General features: G+C 32.9%; 1 protein-coding gene across 1 annotated transcript; it reads left to right on the forward strand.

Annotated features, from left to right (window-relative positions):
- Positions 1-2,388: 2,388 nt before the first annotated feature.
- Positions 2,389-18,369, forward strand: LOC136270484 (SH3 domain-binding protein 2-like). The gene is made up of 15 exons (XM_066067910.1): positions 2,389-2,545; positions 6,317-6,385; positions 8,485-8,571; positions 9,559-9,661; positions 10,132-10,252; positions 11,418-11,494; positions 11,688-11,833; positions 13,899-14,093; positions 14,295-14,359; positions 14,521-14,549; positions 14,818-14,902; positions 16,677-16,753; positions 16,914-16,977; positions 17,123-17,176; positions 17,617-18,369. The coding sequence occupies exons 2-15, from the start codon at positions 6,346-6,348 to the stop codon at positions 17,758-17,760; spliced, it is 1,287 nt and encodes a 428-aa protein (XP_065923982.1). The 5' UTR covers positions 2,389-2,545; positions 6,317-6,345; the 3' UTR covers positions 17,761-18,369.
- Positions 18,370-19,638: the final 1,269 nt, after the last annotated feature.

The raw sequence follows: 19,638 nt of genomic DNA on the forward strand, positions 1-19,638 counted from the left end.
ATGTGCTTATAAATACATGTAGCTTTGCGCCAAGTAATATTTACATAATCTGGGTCATTTCTTATTTACTAGTTTTGTTTTTAGGAAGCTTACAGGAAACTGTTAATTAATCAAGAAAATGTACGTGTTTTCCTTCGATGTTCTTCCGGTTATAAAGGTAGATTTGTAATGTATTAAATAGTACATGATTTGGCGTGCATAATTTTACAGCAAGCTTTGTAAAAAAAAAAATTAATGTCAAATTATGTAAAGTCGAGTTGAATATGGTCTAATATTAGTGTTGCACTGATTTATCTAAAATATGATATACGTGCAGTTTTGCGTGTTGCCGATCGAGTGAGGGATTTAGTACATGAACAAACTCTCGTCTTTCAGAATTATCAGTTTAATAGATCAAAAGTCAATACCATTTTTTTTTAATCAAAAAAGCGTATTGTTGAATTAAAAAATGTTTCTTAATCTTGATCCCTATTGTTGCAGAATACTTATACATGATATGGAAAATAAAGTTGTTATAGAAAAATTAAGTTCATTAGTGATATTTAAAATTTGAAATGAAAGTACTATTCACAATAAAAGCATACACTCTAAGTTCTAGTGCTACATTGTTTGATTTGTCGGTTTTTGAGACGTATACCGCGGTGCCCTTCAATGCTCGCCAATGATTTTCATTCTCGCACGGAAATGTTTGCGTCGCACTCTCAGTACTTCGATTTTTTTAAACAAGTTTTATTAATGCTTATAACGCAGATGCAGGATGACCCAACCTCTATACTCTGCTTGATTTAATGAAAATCACAAATAAATTCCTGAAGAAATAAGATTAAAATGTTTGTGATGAGAAGATATGTTTATAACATCCCTAATTGAAAGGCACAGGCATTAGGAAGGGGGAGGGGGGAGGTTGCCTGGTCTCCCATCTTTTTTCAAAGCAGACATTTTTTTTAAAAAAGTTTGAAGTTTGAATGAATTGTCCCCCAACTAATGCTGGGCCCTGTTAAATAATTTTTTTTAAACTATTACGCACATTACCCGCGCCTCTGCTCCGTATTTATATATATTTGGTCTTTTTTGGCTTGTCAATATTCGCTGTATACATAGTTTTTGCACTCATTCCACCCCTTTCAACATTGATGATATGTGCCGGTTTGATATAAGACCTTCAAAATTAATGTTTGTTCACTAAAAAGTGTTTACAAATTTAAGGGACCAGTGAAAAAAATATAAACATTTTCTTTTGATTATAAGGCAGTTGATTCACAATGATGCTGATGCACATTGCAGTTCTTACATTACTTCAATATGATTCACATTATCAAAAACTTATCAAAAATGCAACGATTTATCAATTCAATTGTTTTCACATGCCGAGCCCACTCAATGGTTTTTAGGATCAATATCTCTTTGAAAATAGATTGGTCTTTATCATTTAAGATTTTTATTAAAATACTAAAATCTCTTGTAAAGGTTAGTATTGAATAAGCATCTATTATCAAAACAATAATAAAATAGTGTCGTGTCGATATTTTAGATATTGTTAAAGATAGGGCTCTTCAATGTCATCTTCTCCATGATTATTTGATGAATAAAATGCATGATATTGCATGCAAACCAGGAAGTAATTCTGGGAACTGTGTTTGTATCACCTCATTGACTGATGTCATTCTACTTCACAAGACTTTTATATTGACTGTGTGAAATCTCTGTATAAAGTCCAAAAATAACACCAAAATCTAAATCCATATAGCAATTATACATGTACATGCAGAGCTAGCCAATGAATGCCTGCGTCACAGAGCTAGAGAAGGCTCTGTAAATTACTGTGAATGGCGCTAAACGATTGGTGATGTTGATGTATACTGGGATTTTAAGACAAGAAAAAAAATATTGTGTAATTTATGTATTAATTTAGATGTTTAATTATATTTAATGACTTGTTTCCTAAAACCTCTCTTTCTTCCTGTTTCTCGAATTTTTAAATTGCAAAATAAATTTAATCCAAAAACATGGGGAGAATGAAATTAACGAAATAGGTATAATACACCAAAAAAAAAAACCACACAAACAAAAGAAATGAAAAAGTTAAGATTTATTTCACACAGTATCTCAAGCTTATACGCGTCCTACACGCTAAATCCCCATAAATCTAGATAATACCGAACTTTAAAAAGTAGAATTAAATATATATTTAAAATCATTATAATTGAGGACTGAAAGTTTCAAACTAGCTGCAATAAACTTCTACAATTTTTTACACAGTTCGCAGTACAATTTTCGGCCTCCCTATTGGTATCTCAAAATGCTGGATCCGCCTCTTCGTTTTCAACGACAATTTTTTTTTGGTCTCTTGACCCATTTCTTTTCATTGTGGCAACCAATGGCAGTTCGCCGTACGGTTAAAACATTCAAGAGACTTGAATAAAAAAAAAAGAAACTTCCTCGTTTGGAGTAAACTGAAAGTGTGATATTTTTCTTTAGCTGGCTGGTGTCTTATTAGGGGGATTTCACACTGATGTTAATTGTACCCGGCTCTGATTAAGCAAAGGTAAGTAAATTATTTCAATATTCAATTAATTCATTGATTTATCAGTATTTATTAAACACCGAGAGAGAAATACACGTGCAGGCAAATAATACGTGTTAACATTCTATCGGTGCATACATGTATATATATATCGAGCGGGTAGACATAGACGGAAAAAAATTGAAATCAAATCATATTTTCGATGTGTGTTTAAAATATTGACATTGTACGTATAGAGAGATAATTTGTGTACTGAATTATTAAACTTAAAGGTTCGTGATCCGATTGATTTGAAGTGTCAACTGATTAAATTGACTGGACAGTAAATAACGAGTGACCCTAATATGAACAAAGTTTATTAATGTATATGATAATGAAACATAATATGCATATATGCAAAAAGAGACGATGAATTTGGTATGCTTCTTCATAACGCAAACCAAATCACAGTATAATGATATTAAGAAATACATGTATAAGCGGCTCGTGGGCCTCATTGCTCACACGGCATTAACGGTTGACCTTTTCTGAGTTGTCAGCATTTGTATTGATATGGTTATTTGCTCAGTCTTGTTGATTGTGTATCGATAAGGCATTAAGCCTGATATCATTATTATGCATGCATTGAAGATTACATGTATTTCATAATGTTTACGGGTTTGGTGCTTGTTGTAAATGGGGAAGGATCACGATTGGATATATAGCGCGGTGATAGGGGTGATGGATCCAAATCCCGATCACAAAAACTCGGACCCTCCTACTAACCCCCCCCCCCCAAAAAAAAGAGGGGGAAATGTGTACATGTATTTGGATGATTTGTACACGTATGGATGGATGAACATGTATATATGGATGATTTGTACACATATGGATGGATGAACATGTATATATGGATGATTTGTACATGTATGGATGATGTGTACATGTATGGATGATGTGTACATGTATGGATGGATGCACATGTATATATGGATGATTTGTACACGTATGGATGGATGTACATGTATATATGGATGATTTGTACATGCATGGGTGATGTTTATAGATGATGTGTACATGTGTATGGATGATGTGTACATGTATATGGATGATATGTTCATGTATGGATGATGTGTACATGTATGGATGATTTGTACATGTATGGGTGATGTGTATAGATGATGTGTACATGTATGGGTGATGTGTATAGATGATGTGTACATGTATGGGTGATGTGTATAGATGATGTGTACATGTATGGATAATGTGTACATGTATGAATGATGTGTACATGTATAGATGATTTGTACATGTATGGATGATTTGTATATGTATGGATGGGTGTACATGTATATATGGATGATTTGTACATGTATGTGGTTGATGTGTACATGTATGTGGATAATGTGTACATGTATGGATGATTTGTACATGTATTGGTGATGTGTACATGTGTATGGATGATGTGGACATGCGTGTGGATGATGTGTACATGTATGGACGATTTGGACATGTATGGATAGTGTGTACATGTATATATGGATGATTTGTACATGTTTAGATGATGTGTACATGTATATGGATGATGTGATGAACTACGGCATGTGTATGGGGGGTTAATACATGAAGAACGCAAAAAATGTCGAATAATTGAAATATGTGAACTAGTCATGTTAATGTATACCCATAGATGCAGTCGTAAAATTTATCTACAACATTATCTTTGTACTTAGAATTATGAACACACTTCACAGAAAATAAAACACCAAAAACATCTGTATAGATAATACAATTTTTAATATGTTCCTAAACTTCATATTCCTAAATCCGGCACATAAATATCATTCTCATACCAAAGATCAAGCACTTTTGATGGTCAAATTATTGATCATCAATTAAATTGAGTTTGAAATCATTGCACTTTTATAAAAATATAAACAGCTTTGATTTTAAGTATTTTCATTATTAAGTGCGTGTATTTTACTCTCCCCATGCATTCCATAGTTTAAAATGAAATCCATTTATTTCTCTTATCTATGTAGATAAAGTCAACATGCCTAATGCGTTGCTAAAACATCTTTAAAATGGCGCTATACATGTGCATGTCTCGAGTACTTGATAATAACAAGAAGTGTTTATAAAAGTCTATACAATATCTCATGTTCCGATTCCTTTTCACTTTCGAAGAAATACCGGTAGGATATATATACAGACCAATCAAACCGAGTCATTAAAAGCCCCTTTGATGTAGTTGGAGGTTTCTATATAGGTCGATGATTTGCTTGACATTAAAAGCAACAGATGTTCCCTAGCCACCCCCCCCCCCCAAAAAAAAAAATGATAACGATATAAATAAGTATTCACTATTCATTAACCATTTATTAATAGTGGCAAGCATTGGTCCACTCATAACCTATTTATCCATCATCCATCATCCATATATCCATCCATCTGATCCATTCGTTCATCCATCCATCCATCCATCTATCTATCCATCTGATCCATTCGTGCATCATCCATCCATCCATTTGATCCATTTGTTCGTCCATCCAGCTCTCAACTACTTCTGACATAAACTACATGTAACAGAACATTAAAGTGTGTGCAAGTGAAAATTTAGTAAATATACGTGTATACTATAATTGCTTTATGTCACGCCCCATGAGGCCCTAATTTCGAAATAAGTTTTATTAATATCACAAATATTTCGTTTTAAAGTTGTCCGAAACAACTGCATGATATGCGAAGGAGATTGAGTACTTCCGCTGTAATGCTTTATCTTATTTGCGTTTCTTGTCAATTGGTATAATTGTATTTCTCGATTTGAAAGTGTTTCGAATTTCCATTAGTTTTAATTGGTTTGACTTTTTCATGTAATGGTTACGGATTTCCCAAATTGACAAAGAGGCTCTTCTGTATTTCTGTATTAACTGAGAATTGACGTTAACTTATCAGACTTCCTTATAGTGAAGTAGAGACTGTATACAATCATAAGTACAGTTTATGGCGGAGAGAAGATAGAATGAGCATAATCATTCATGAATTGCTAGAAGCACATACAAGGAAATATATATAATCGTTTGTTACCATGGAGAGAGAGAACGAGAGACAGACAGAGAAAAAATGTGTGTGAGAGAGAGAGAGAGAGAGAGAGAGAGAGAGAGAGAGAGAGAGAGAGAGAGAGAGAGAGAGAGAGAGAGGTACGTTGTTATTACATTTGAGTGATATGCAACTAAAACATTGCATAACTAATTAATTTATTTCTTCGTTACATAGTGAGTATCTCGACACAGTGTCTGACGAAAAACGCCCATGAAATCATTTACGATTTGTTTTTCTGATGTGGGCTTCTGACATAAACTTCTTCTTTTCACCTAATAATAAAAACAATAATTCATTGTATTTATAAAAGCACCAACTGAGATTTCGTATAATAATAAAGTAGAATCATCATATTATCTCTCTCTCTCTCTCTCTCTCTCTCTCTCTCTCTCTCTCTCTCTCTCTCTCTCCATAGACAATATTCTTTAACTGTAAGATGAGGCGTCATGCTTTGCATGTGCTTGATTTCAACAATACTTTTGAAATTAGATACACGCCTTGAAGTGTAGAAAAATAAAATACGGAAATATGAAGTACTAGATTGGTTTGTCTTATTGTGACAGTATTTGATTTTATCGTGATGTTTGTGAATTTCTTTCGTGATTGTTTAATTAATTTTGTTAATTTGCTTGTACGTGTTTTTGGGGGTTTTTTTTTGGTGTTTACTAAAGCTATACATGTACTTATATACCTATATGATTTATTTTATAGGCAGAATAAGAATGTAAAAAAGACGAGAGATGTCAGAACATAAGATTCCTCAACCGTTAGATAATATCGGTAAGTTTTTTTTATTCTTACAAAAATAATGGTATAAAAAATTATCAGATTCACTCCACCAATCACATGCCATATATATGTACTGCCTCAAGACTCACTTGTATAATGTTTAATCGTTGATTCCTGTACATGCACGGGGAAATCATTATAGAATTTGTTATGGCTCAATTGTTACAAATTTCGTGCCCCCCCCCCCTCCGGCCACCCTCAATCATTATCGAGTGAACATCCTGAACGAAATAGAAGTGAATTCTTAAATTTAATAATTATATTTTATTATTCTTGCAAATCAAAATAAATGTCTCGTTATTGATTTAGCTCACCTGAGCCGAAAGCGAATGGTTTTTAGTCAGGCTTTGCTGAAAGCAAACCTGGCTATATATTCATGCAAATTGCTAGTGTTTCTATGAATACCACTAGTGCAAAGGTAAACATAAAAACCAACTTTTCACAGAGAAACACGTTTTGTTTTTTATTTTTATTTCCAATTTTTAATCTTTTACATGTACCCGGTAAGTTTGTTCTTTCCAACCACTTGGTCTGTTGAACGTTGAACTTCACTTGATGCAAAGCGTCTTTTTTATTAATTGCGATGATTAATTAAAACATGACAACAACAAAGACGTTAAAACAAATTCACACTCAGACCGATATCAGGTTATCTCCCTTATCCTAAAGTTGTATAATAAACTGACCGGATATAAGTAATAATCGACCGTCCCCGGCCCCTCGCTATAACTGTATTTTGCGGTAACTTCTTTTATGTTTTTATGTTTGCTCAAAGGAAAACCTGTATCTGTCGTCAAGAGAATAATATTTGAAAAGGAGTGCTATTTTGTAAAAAAAAAAAAAAAAATCTAGATAAGCAAACGCCGATGTGTGGAATATGATAGACTTTGATTTCTTTATTAAAACAAATACTTAAGATATGATATTTTTAAATTTGACTTAAATTTGTTTCATCGTTTAATATTCGAGCTAATATAAAATACAAAGAACTAATATTTCTTGCATTTTTACGAATGAAAGTATGCGATGCATTCATTTTGGATATACATGTATTTAATTTTATTGCCCAGCGTGTATTAAAATAATCACACTATTTCGAGAGATAAACTGCAATTGTTGGGGAGATGAGCAATACGGCCCATGGGCCTCTCTTAATCATGCTCTTCTAAGAAACAGTTTTCTTCCAACATCCGATGGTTCTGATTCATCAATAGACGTTTGTTTGGTCCTGTCTTTCTTCCTCTTCCTCCAAATACTTAAACAGAGACTAGGTTTCCCATTGAATCAGTACTTTTCTTGCTGTACTTCTTTTTTGTTCCTACGTACATTAAGGATGTTAGTTTCAATTTTTTTTTAAAAGGTCATTTTGGTGATCATTATATTTATCAACATTATATCTATATTTATCACTCGTTTCCCCGAAAGTGCGATGACTGTATATAACCTATCTATTATAATACATTCTTGTTTAACGCCGTGTAAACCGATTACTGAATATCAGTAGCAGACGACTAGTAACAACAATTGTCCATGATAAGAAACATATATACATGTTACAATACAACATCTCGAAAAAGCGCGAGAATTGAATGGAAATCTCCAGTAATTAGAGGTCCTAATATTAATTTGTTATTAATACGATACTGATAAGAAAACTATCATTTTCGTCGGGTTTATTCTCTGCATTTACTTTTATCGGGGGAAATACATTTCATAACTTTATTACTGATTTCTTTTATCTATGTAATAAACTATAGCCCCTGTTTAACAACTGTATTGCTCGACCCAGGAACGGATGTGTTGTTCTCGGTCTCTGGTCCGATATTGGGTAAAAAAAACCCAGCTGCTGTCAATATCTGTATAGTGTATCGATATATCGTTACAATATATCGTTACAAGATATTTTCTTGAGATATCATAAATTGTTACCGGATATTGTTACAAAACATTCTTAGAGATATCGTTGTGTGATATCGTTGCGTTATATACATACTACTAGTAGATATTGTTTGAGATATTCTTATGAAATATTGACTGTTAAAAGATATCGTTCTGGGATATCGTTACAAGATATCTGCTTCTGTCTGCAGGTTGTCAGGATCTGCTACAAGAAGATTACAGTCACTGCGGCTGGCTGAGGAAGCAGAGCTTTATCAACAGAGTTGGCAAATTCCGCTGTAAGTGTAATATCCACTTCAATAAGTACTTGATAAAAGTTACACTACATCTGTGTTATACAAGAGCATGCCATGTTATGTACTAAGAGTTCTTGTCATAGTAAGACTCAGTGCAGCGTAACAAAGCGATTGGTACAATAACATTGCGTAAGCTTACGGTATGTTATTAGAGAGTTTCAGAGGCCCATGGACTTTAACGGTCACCTGAGTAAGGCATAGCAATTTGATGTTCATTATATTCAATACAGTTAATGTTGCATGGTTAGGGTTAAGATATCTTAACAGTACTCAGGATATCAGGATAAATTCAGGACTTTTCTTCTTTCTTTCTTTCTTTCTTTCTTTCTTTCTTTCTTTTGGGGTATAACAATCTTTAAGATGTCTTATGTAAATGCACCCTATGGCTAGCACATAAATAAATATGCATACCGCCGTTTTTTAAGTTTATTATTGACAATCAAGAAAAAGGAATACCTATGGAATGGAGATGGAGGGAGGGGGGTAGATAATAAACCTTATACCAGTAAAATGTCAACCTGTCTCGAGTTTCATATAGTTACGTATATCCTCTGGCACAAGTAAGGTATTGTAAACACGTGTTTGTAGTTACGTGAACATACACAGTTTGCTGCAGAAAATGAAGGAAAATTTAAGCATTAAGGATGTTTATTACTTCTTTCATTTACTTAATACGGGTACAATTCAAATTACTTCCTGTTCCACATTGATTCCACAATGTAATTAGAACTCTCAATGAAATGTTTAAAACATATTCATTGCATCCTAGAACAACAATTATACTAGCTACCACACTGTGCACAATGACGTGCTTTTGCACGCTGTTAAACTATACAGTGTATATATCTTTTATGAGTAAAATTCTTAACATATCCAACCACAGCGAAAAAAGTCTAATTTAGTGTGGCTCAAATCTGAAAAAAAAAATTATTGTGTTTTCTTTTTCAATATTGTATTTCGTTTACGCAGGGCCTCAGATTTACATGGTGCTAAGCGGAGGATGTATTTATTACTTTAAAAATGAATACAGCACCCGTCCTGCCGGGAAATTCACACTGTATGGCTACAATACGTAAGTACAGTACAGTATCTAAATCGTAAGTTGTCTGTAACTTATTACTAGTGTAATTCGTAAGTTATTCACATTTTATGAACTAATATTCATGTACAGCTGGTAAAAGTATTTAATACAACTTTTTAAGATTTTTACTTGTAATTCGTAACTAGTATGCTTAAAAACCTATTCGCCTCTTTGTGGCCTCGTTGGTTGATAAAAATCATATACCGGTATATATCAATTTGAAAGTTACTTTTATATCGTCAACACTTATTAAGTGTTCACCGTCTGCCCGCTATATACATGTATATAACCCTTTGAAATTTCATGTTATCGTTTACATGTGTATTTATATGTAAAACTCTGAAATGATTACATGTTGACTAACAGTTTATAAGTTAACAAATCTATCTATAAAATTAAATTTCAACAAACAGCTTATCACCATAAATATTCCCAATTTCAAACTGCCAAATTTTCTTCAGGGTCAGTAGAGCACAGGAAAAGGTTTCCCCTAAGGTGGCCCCCTTTGCCTTCAAGGTTGTCCATGCCTCACCAGATTATAAAACCTACTTCTTTGCTGCTGGATCTGAGAAAGAAATGAAGGCAAGTCCCTCTCTCTCTCTCTCTCTCTCTCTCTCTCTCTCTCTCTCTCTCTCTCTCTCTCTCTCTCTCTCTCTCTCTAACAAAAACAAAACACAAATACAAACAAAACAAATGAAAACAAAAAAAAAGAAACAAAACAAAATAAAAAAAACAAACAAACAAACAAACACCAAAACAAACCAAGCAAAAATCAAACAAAATAGGGAAAATACATTATACAACCTGGTAAACTGAACTGCAATAGATATATTGCAAACGTGGGTGATATTATCAGTTTGGAAATGCTTTACTTTCTTTACTGTAAAGGTACTGTAAAAATTCATGAGTTTGCTCAATTAAATTCATGCCTCCAAATTTAATCGCAATCTTCCTTACCAATTGAATGGCATTTGATGAATAAGTAATTAAACTTCTAAATATTTTTAATCATGCATGATTATATGTATCAGCAGTCTAAAAGTAGCTAAAAATTCGCTAAATATGATGACCGCTAAGTCGACCTTTACACGCCGCATCAAACAGTTTTTTACAATGTTCAGGAAACCTTAGATTGTGTTTTGGTCATAATGATAAACTTTAAAAAATGGATCTTTCTAATAAATTCAATGGCATTTTTGATTGGATGTTCTATATTTATTCTTGGTAATAACTGAGTGTTGTGCTTCATTAGGCCAAATTGTTAAGAAAGTTGGCACATTTCATGCGCATAAACATGCGCATGTGCATTGGCCAGTCACCAACATACGTTTTTTAGGTTGCCACATCACGTGAGGTTTTTTTTCTGAATACGGGAAATCAGCATGTGTCCAATTGTACTTTAAACTAACGCAAAATATACCATTGTACGTAGAATTAAATTTGCTGACATTTTTACATTATATTTTTATCATTTAAACAATTTTTGTGTCCCATTAGTGAATGCTGGTTTTCGAGTGTATTAATTACCACGCGGTGTAAAGGTTTTAAGCAATGTTTCAATTATGTAATTATTGAAAATTAAAGACAAATTTTTATCGCAGACATAGACACTAGAAAAATGTAAATATAGATTTTAAAACGTACCAACATGTATTCGAATATTGATGCATTTGCTACATTTCGGATTGCTTGCCATTGAATAGTGAAATAAATCAATTATTTCTTAATTATTTTTTTTTATTTTCAGGAATGGATGAAGCATATTAAAAGTCAGCTAGTCAAAGCTAATGGCCAGAAGTCAGATAACTACTATTACACGTATAAGTAAGTTTTTAAATGTTATATGTGAAATATGGATCTAACTGAAAGGTCGCAGCAAATTTCCTAAAGAAAAGGGGAGGGGCTTTAAATAAATTAGTCTTAATCGCGGCTTAAAACACTTGTTTTATTTTGATTCATTGTGTCTTATGAAACAAATTATGAAAGAAATAAAACAATTTGGGTTTCCTGTCTTCAGGAGAGCCGGGAAACAGGCGGCCGCGGAAGAGGACGACAAATCAATGACGTATCAAGAAATTGAAACTGACATCTATGGTGACACTAATGCCTTCAAAGTCACGAGTGACTACGCACTCAAATTTAAATTAAAGGGAAAGGATGATGGTGAGACAATTGAAAAATAGTTGTTTATTTACATAAAAATAATAATATAACATTTAAAGATATCTTAAACCTACACGCTTAATTTGGTACCTGATACGATATTTCATCGAAGCGCAATTTGCTAATTACAGAAATTAATCTTGATTTTTGAACTCCAAAAATCAGGTCATATATTTTTGGATAAAAATTTGTTTTATGAAGCATTTTAAAACTTTTGCTGAGGTGAATATTTAAGTTTATTACAGTGAATGAGAGAAAAAATACAGTTTATGTTGCAAGGTCATGATGATTGCATTTAATTTTACAATTTAATTTATGGCTGTGAATGTAACAAGAACATTACACTAAATTTACAATGGCATAACAGAGACTGTTTGTTCCAATAACATATCATTTATTATACAATCTTTTATATTGGCGAATGTTACTAGTTATCAAAAATGAAAGTATTTAGTGTAAGTTAATGTGGTGAAGTTACAATAAGGACGTGACATGAATGTTAAAACGTCATTAGGGTAATTGTTACAAGATAATTACTGAAAATCTTCTAAGGTGATTACTGAAACTGTTTTTTTGTAACGGTTACAAGACAATTACTGAAATTATTGTAAGGTAATTACTTAAACTGTTACAATGTTATTTTTGTAACTGTTACAAGATAATTAATGAAATAGTTGTAAGGTAATTACTGAAACTGTTACAAGGTCGTTAGAGTAACTGTTACAAGATATTTACTGAAACTTTTTAAGATATTACTGAAAATGTTATTATTGTAACTATTACAAGATAATAACTGAAACCAGGCTTTGGGTAATGCTAAATGTAATGGTAATGCATTGCAATGCATTACATTTTTTCAAAGTAATGCTAGTAATGTGTAATGCCACAAAATTAGCATTACAAGTAATGGTAATGTAATTCAATACTTTCCAAAATCTAGTGTAATGCTAGCATTACATGGCATTACTTTGCATTATTTATTTATTATTTATTACATTTTTTCTATTATTGCACTTAATATATCCTAAGATAAAGATCGTCAAACAGTATTTTTCGGTCCAAGCTTCGACTGTTCCTGTAAAACATTTATTTAGTATAGCTGGGAAGATTTTCAAACTAACATGATGCGGTTAAAAGATGAACCCTTTGAAACTTCGATCATAAAGTGCAACAGCAATCTATTGTCTTGAGTTGTCCTCAGTAGAAAGAAATACGATTTAAAAATATTAAAAAATATAACTGGGAAAAATCATGTTTCATTATAAACTTATACACTTAAGTGTCCAAAATTATAAAGATTTGTGTCATCTGGGGAAATATCTCTATTCAGCTTTTAATAACCGCAACATTATTCCATAAATTGTTTTTTGTTATGCATGTAATTCTGTGTCTCTATTTCGTATCTGACATTGTATCATGGCAAATGTCTATAAATATATAAATGTCTATATATATTTAACTTATTTAATGTTCATAATGCCACAATATAATTATATATTGAGCAAATAAAGAATGACTCTTGTATACATGTAGTCATTGAATTTGAACCTGATACTGAGCATGAACCTGAAGATATGTTAAAGAGTGTTTTATATTTGAAACATTTGCAAAAACTCTTTGATAGCTTTACTTTAAAAAAAAAGTAATGGTAATGGTAATGCATTACTTTACTCATGTAATGCATTACTTCAAGAAAATCAAGTAATGGTAATAGTAATTTAATGCCCAAATTCATGAAGTAATGGTAATGTAATGCATTACTTTACAATGTAATTCGCCCCAAGCCTGACTGAAACTGTTGTAAGGTAATTACTGAAACTGTTACAAGGTTATCAGAATTACTGTAAGAAGGTAATTACTGAAACTGTTTCAATGTCACTATAGTGACTGTTTTAACTGTCCATGTTATTACGACATTTTTAACTACTGTAACTTTAATAAGATAATAATTTAGTAAAAATTAATTGTAATTACTTAGTCCGCGTTCTACATGAATTATAAAATATACTTTTACTAATACCAGTTGAATTTCAAATTAAATATCATTTTGGATTCTATTGCTTAGTATCCGATGACGAGGATATATCGGTCCCCGCCCCTCCACCCCCGCGCCGGATACCGAACAAGGATGCATACAAGGAGCGACCCCCGGCCCCACTCCCCGGTGAGGACGCCAATAAACCGGCACTACCCACTACCGACATACCCTCAGTACCACCCAGGCAAACCGGAAGGGACGTCTCGGCCAAACCCGCCAAAGGTACAATGTGGTCACGTGATTGTAAAAAAGTTTTCAGAAATAGATGTATGGATGTTGGACTCATATTCAAAAAATCTTTTCCTGTACATCAATAGCATCTAGATGAATAACACAATATGTAGTAATTCAGATTGTATGAACTTATACACAAAAACAAGCATACAAACATTTACTTCGTTTTATCGTCATTTTTCCATGCAGAAAATGAACACAGGAATGGACAAAGGCCGAGGAGACAATCTGAGGATGCTGTGGCGAAAGTTCACGTATGTCGTAAATAAATGTCACAGTTGTCAAATAGGAAAATGCACTTATCACAACTTTTCATGCATTTGCCGACATTATATTAATATATTTGGATTTGAACCATGTATCAAATTTGATACACATTATGATTATCTTACATAAGTTTATTTTTTTCTTGCAGAAAGAATTAACAGAAGCTCTTTCAAATAGGTAGGTTTGTGAGTGGATTTTACGTGTGTTGTATGTATTTTTTAATGATTGTGAACAGTTATATCTTAGAATGTTGTTCGAAATTTTGACTAAAATTGATGAAAACTTAAAGCAACTGTCAGTCTCACTTGGTACTGAAATTTAATTTGAAATTGAATTGTCTCTGTTTAGCATTATAGTGAAGAGCATTTAATATAGTAAAAATTCTTAATTAATCTAGACTTAAACGCTGTTAACATAATTACAATGTAATATTGGCATTTTGTAGTCATTCACGTGGTAAAAGAGGATCTAAGGATAAAGAAGAGAGTCCGTTCACTGCGAGGAAGATGGCGGAAACCGTTGTAGATGAGGTATGTTTGTGACAGTTTGTTTCTGCACTTCAGTGCAGCATCTCTATGTTTACTCACATACATTATATCTATATTTTATATAATGAAAGAAATGCAAACAAATTCCGTATAATTTCAGCATATGTGGTAAAACTGACAGAAATCGCTCTTTAATCCGGCGATTTATCAAAAGGTTTTTTTCTTGGAGTTATCTCTCTTATCACAGTGATAATTATATTTGCCTTAAATTTGAATTCTTGTACATTATTTTTTTATGTGTAATGAAGAACGTACTTAAAGAAACAGAGCCTAGATCATTGTTAACTCTTTCCTAGTTTTTAAATGATTGTTAAGAAAAATAATTTATAAAACGATTAAATGGTTATGTATCCCCAATTACTTCCTTATTACAATGTACATGTATGTCCTTATCAAGAGTTCATCTCGTCTTTGTAAAATCATGAATTCCACGGCGGACCGTACGCGCATGTAACAATTTGTTTTGTTATACTTTCAAGTTAAATACTGAAATCTGATTGGTTAAGACGCAGTTCACAATCCGTTATATTACCTTCAGCGTTAGTAACGCACTTAGCAACGGGTAACATTATATAAATAGTGCCTGTTTGGGAGGGTAACAGTTGAAATTGACACCCCTCGAAAACCATTGTCAACCTCCGCTTCGCGTCGGTTGACAATGGTTTTCGAGGGGTCGCGGAGGTTGACAATGGTTTTCGAGGGGTGTCAATTTCAACTGTTATCCTCCCAAACAGGCACTATTTATTTTGTTATACTGAATGTCTTAATTTTTAGGAACATTTTACTGCTTTTATATAGGAATAACGTGAATTCTACAGCGAACCGTACGCGCAGAATTACATTCGCGCATGTAACATTTTTTAATGTTACCCGTTGCTAAGTGCGTTGCTAACGCTGAGGGTAATAGAAAGGATTATGAACTGCGTCTTAACCAATCAGATTTCAGTATTCAACATGAAAGTATAACAATACAAATTGTTACCTGCGCGAAAATTATGCGCGTACGGTTCGCTGTAGAATTCACGCGTCGGTTGACAATGGTTTCCTCGGGGTGTCAATTTCAACTGTTATCCAGGGTTGGCCGGGAAATACCAGTGCTGGGAATTACCGGTGGTAAATATTGGGTGTGTTGCATACGGTAAAGACACAGTCATACTTTAATTTTCATAATTTGGCCAATTTTCACATACATCAAATAACTAGAAAACAGATCTTTTGATATCATGTTTATGATAACTGTATAGATGCACCTTTACATGTACCCGACTTAACTCTTAAAAATGAATAACAATGGTGTATGAATGAACCATGTTTAGAGTATTTATAAGAAGATAACTGATATATTACTGGTCAGTCAAAACTTGATAAAATCAAAGACAATTATAAAATGTCATTGCTGACAAGGTGTACTATTGTCTACATCCCTACAGATTTGATTTAGACTGAGTATGAAGTACTTTAATATGTAGTTTTACTTTATTTCCCAGTATTTCCCGGGAAATACCAGTAATTCCTGGGAATTACCAGTATTTCCCACCGTCCTGGGAAATATGAGTATTTCCCACTTTTTTGCCAACCCTGGTTATCCTCCCAAACATGCACTATTTATATAGTGTTGCCCGTTGCCAAGGGTGTTGCTAACGCTGAGGGTAATAGAACGGATTATTAACTTTTGCCTAAATCAATCAGATTTCAGTATTTAACATGAAAGTATAATAAAAACATAATACATGTACCTTATTGTTGCTTATTGCAGGATGACGATGAGGAGGATAGTGAGGACTACTGGGAAAATATTTATTATGATGGCGAGGACAAGGACAAGGCACAAGAGTAAGAGTATTCCGAAATGTCAACTAAATATCAAATGAACTCCACATACGTGTTCATAATGCATCAAAGAAGTAAATATATTTAGTAATACTGAAAACTGTTGACATGACATTGTAAACATAACTCATGCACCAAGTAGTTGTTTCTATTTTTTAAATAGGATTATAAGAAACATAGGAGATGATGGCGTGTATCTTGTCAGGACAGGAGCGGATGGCGGACAGGTTGGAATTTTTAATTCAGATTAAATGTGAAAACACTAGTTTTATTGTTATACTTTGCGACTAAAAAAAATGTTCTCTTGTTACATCAGATTTTTTTTATTAAAGTTCGAGTCATTATGCTGTACTAGTATTTCTATTTCAACAGGTGCTTGTAGTATATGCTGAAAATATGCCAAAGAAATATAAAATTACTAATGAGGTCAGTATAAATCGAGTAAAACGGGTATTATAATAATCATATTGTATTAAATTGGAGATAAATGCATTATTGACTTGACACGTTACTATTTGATAAATAGTTACTTCAGAGAAATTCTTTCGTAACATTAGAAGACAGATTGGTATATGGTAACCGTTACGCCTTGTTTATCCTTCGGATAAGCTTGCTTTCTTTTTTTTTCTTTTTTTTTTTTGGTTTTAAAAATTTTTCATGCAAAATATTATATCCAGATGAATTATTGCTTATATTTTAATTCTTGAACTGGTTCCCATTCAAACTCGTCCGGAAGTTGAAATGTCCAGATGAGCGAGGCTCAACTGAACACTTTCATGTTTCGGTTACAAAGAGGTACTGTCTTTAATAAACTGTTTGCTTGTCACATAACTATGCTAAGAAAAAGTTTTGTTTCTTCGTTTCAGAATGGAGAATATTACTTAAAGAAAGATGGCCCGCACGCCGATTCGGTGGAAATGTTAATGTATGAATATTATACAACAGAACTGCCGACAGCCAAAGCGTGTTTAGAAACTCCTTTTAAACTCCACCCTAAATACAAAGGATAGCAAATCAAATTAGGAAATCCCTCGCTGAATTCCCTGCGGACCTTTAAGCTTTTCCAGTGGCCGTGATACCTAATGACTTTTCTGTAGCGTTGATCAGAGTGTATTTTTTTATTATAAGGTTTTCAGGTTTCCTAAATTAGGAAATGATTTTATTTGATTTCTATTAACAGTCATATTTTCTAATCCTTTGAAAATGTGTCATTTGTAATTTTTGACAGTATAAAATTTTGAAAAAATACACGAAAGTCATTACACCGTTGCAGTTTACATTACACTAGTTTGCAAAAGGGTACAAATATCTAAATACAACAATACTAATATGCATAATTAAAATAACAAATTAAGCCAATGACTTTTTTCATTCAGAATATAAAGTATTTCGGGTTAGCAAGGTGCTAGATTGGACAGGTGTTACTTTGTTTATTCTAATTCGTGATTTAATATTAGTTATTTATTTGGTATAAGTACATGTATATATTTGTAATCACCTTATGATTGTTAAATGTCTGAATCTTGTTATAACTTGTATGTAAAGGAATGAATCTTCAGAGAAATTAGTGTAGTGTTCATGAATGATTTATAATAAACAATATACGAATATTTTTTTAATATAGCGTGACGTCTTTTTTTTTTACAGACAAACCTACATGAAATTCTTAAGACTAAGGGGGGGGGGGGGGGGGGGGGGGGGAGTCTGAGACATATAAATTTTCGATAAGAATTTTATCATATGGGAAAAATTTAAATTTACTGGTACCGGACCCACCCACCCCCACCCCCCCCCCCCGGCGAAACGCACCCCACCACACAAACCTCTAGATCCGCGCTTGCATCACTTTCAAGTTTGCATATATCTATTGCACTCTTGCTCTATAATCCTGATATATGTAGCCACTAGTTTGGTTTATACATGTTCCAAGATACCATAACGCAATGGCCCCAATTCATCTAAATATTTTAAAACGAGCAACGATATCACTCTGATTCAAACAGCTTTGATAAATAAAATATGAATATATCCCTACAATTTAGCATTTTTAAAAAAAATTTAACACTCTTTAAGCATCGAGTTCCTAATATAGAATGGAGATTTTTTAAAGATTTTTAAAAAGACTTCCCCCCGTATATAATCTTACGTCAATTTTACAGCCCCCCCCCCTCAACCGTACAATCTATAAACCTACTACCTGGGAAGTTTCCATATTCAAGTTTCCATTTTATTGTCCAAATAGTATATTTGAGAAGAACTTTTTAGCGTGTCAATTTTTTTTATTTCCTAAGTATCCCCCCTTTCAAATTGCTTCCGACGTCTATGTTATATAATTTTGGTTTAATGTATCTATAGGCGACGTGGTAGGATGAAAATTCTTCCAGTTGATGTTCATAACAAGAGATGCATGGTGAACTTTGAACAGATGAAAAGTAACTTGTATGCATACACAACTTTATGCAAAATTAAATTTATACCTGTGGATGATGTCTGTGAGCGTATATGTTCTATTTGTAATCCTCAATAGCTTAATCAAATTATGCATGTCATTTTGGTTTACCTGGGTCACTCAGGTGAAACGTTGCTATCTGCTTTCGTCCATTGTTGTGCGTCGTGAATTTGAACATTTTCAGCTTCTTCTCTGAAATTACTAGAGTTATATTGACCACATTTGATGTCTAGCATTTAAAGCAGGGCAGCTAGTAGGAAACAGGAATAGGGATATTTTTGACACCATCCCTAGGGGCCATACATTTTGGGTATAAACTCCGAAAATTGATGCAATTTATAGAATTCTTCTTCACTACAAGTTTACAGTCTAATATATAATACTGTAGTCATTATCAAAATATACAGTCTGATATGATAATATGTCCTACATAATTCTA

This window comes from Magallana gigas, chromosome 8 (assembly GCF_963853765.1).
Source record: "Magallana gigas chromosome 8, xbMagGiga1.1, whole genome shotgun sequence".
NCBI lineage: Eukaryota > Metazoa > Mollusca > Bivalvia > Ostreida > Ostreidae > Magallana > Magallana gigas.

What these genes read in the sequence shown, in the direction of transcription:
- LOC136270484 (XM_066067910.1), top strand. Translation starts at nt 6,346, where the DNA reads ATGTCAGAACATAAGATTCCTCAACCGTTAGATAATATCG. An exon ending in TCAACCGTTAGATAATATCG is followed by an intron (nt 6,386 to 8,484) that starts GTAAGTTTTTTT and finishes TTCTGTCTGCAG; the next exon opens with GTTGTCAGGATCTGCTACAA. An exon ending in ACACTGTATGGCTACAATAC is followed by an intron (nt 9,662 to 10,131) that starts GTAAGTACAGTA and finishes AATTTTCTTCAG; the next exon opens with GGTCAGTAGAGCACAGGAAA.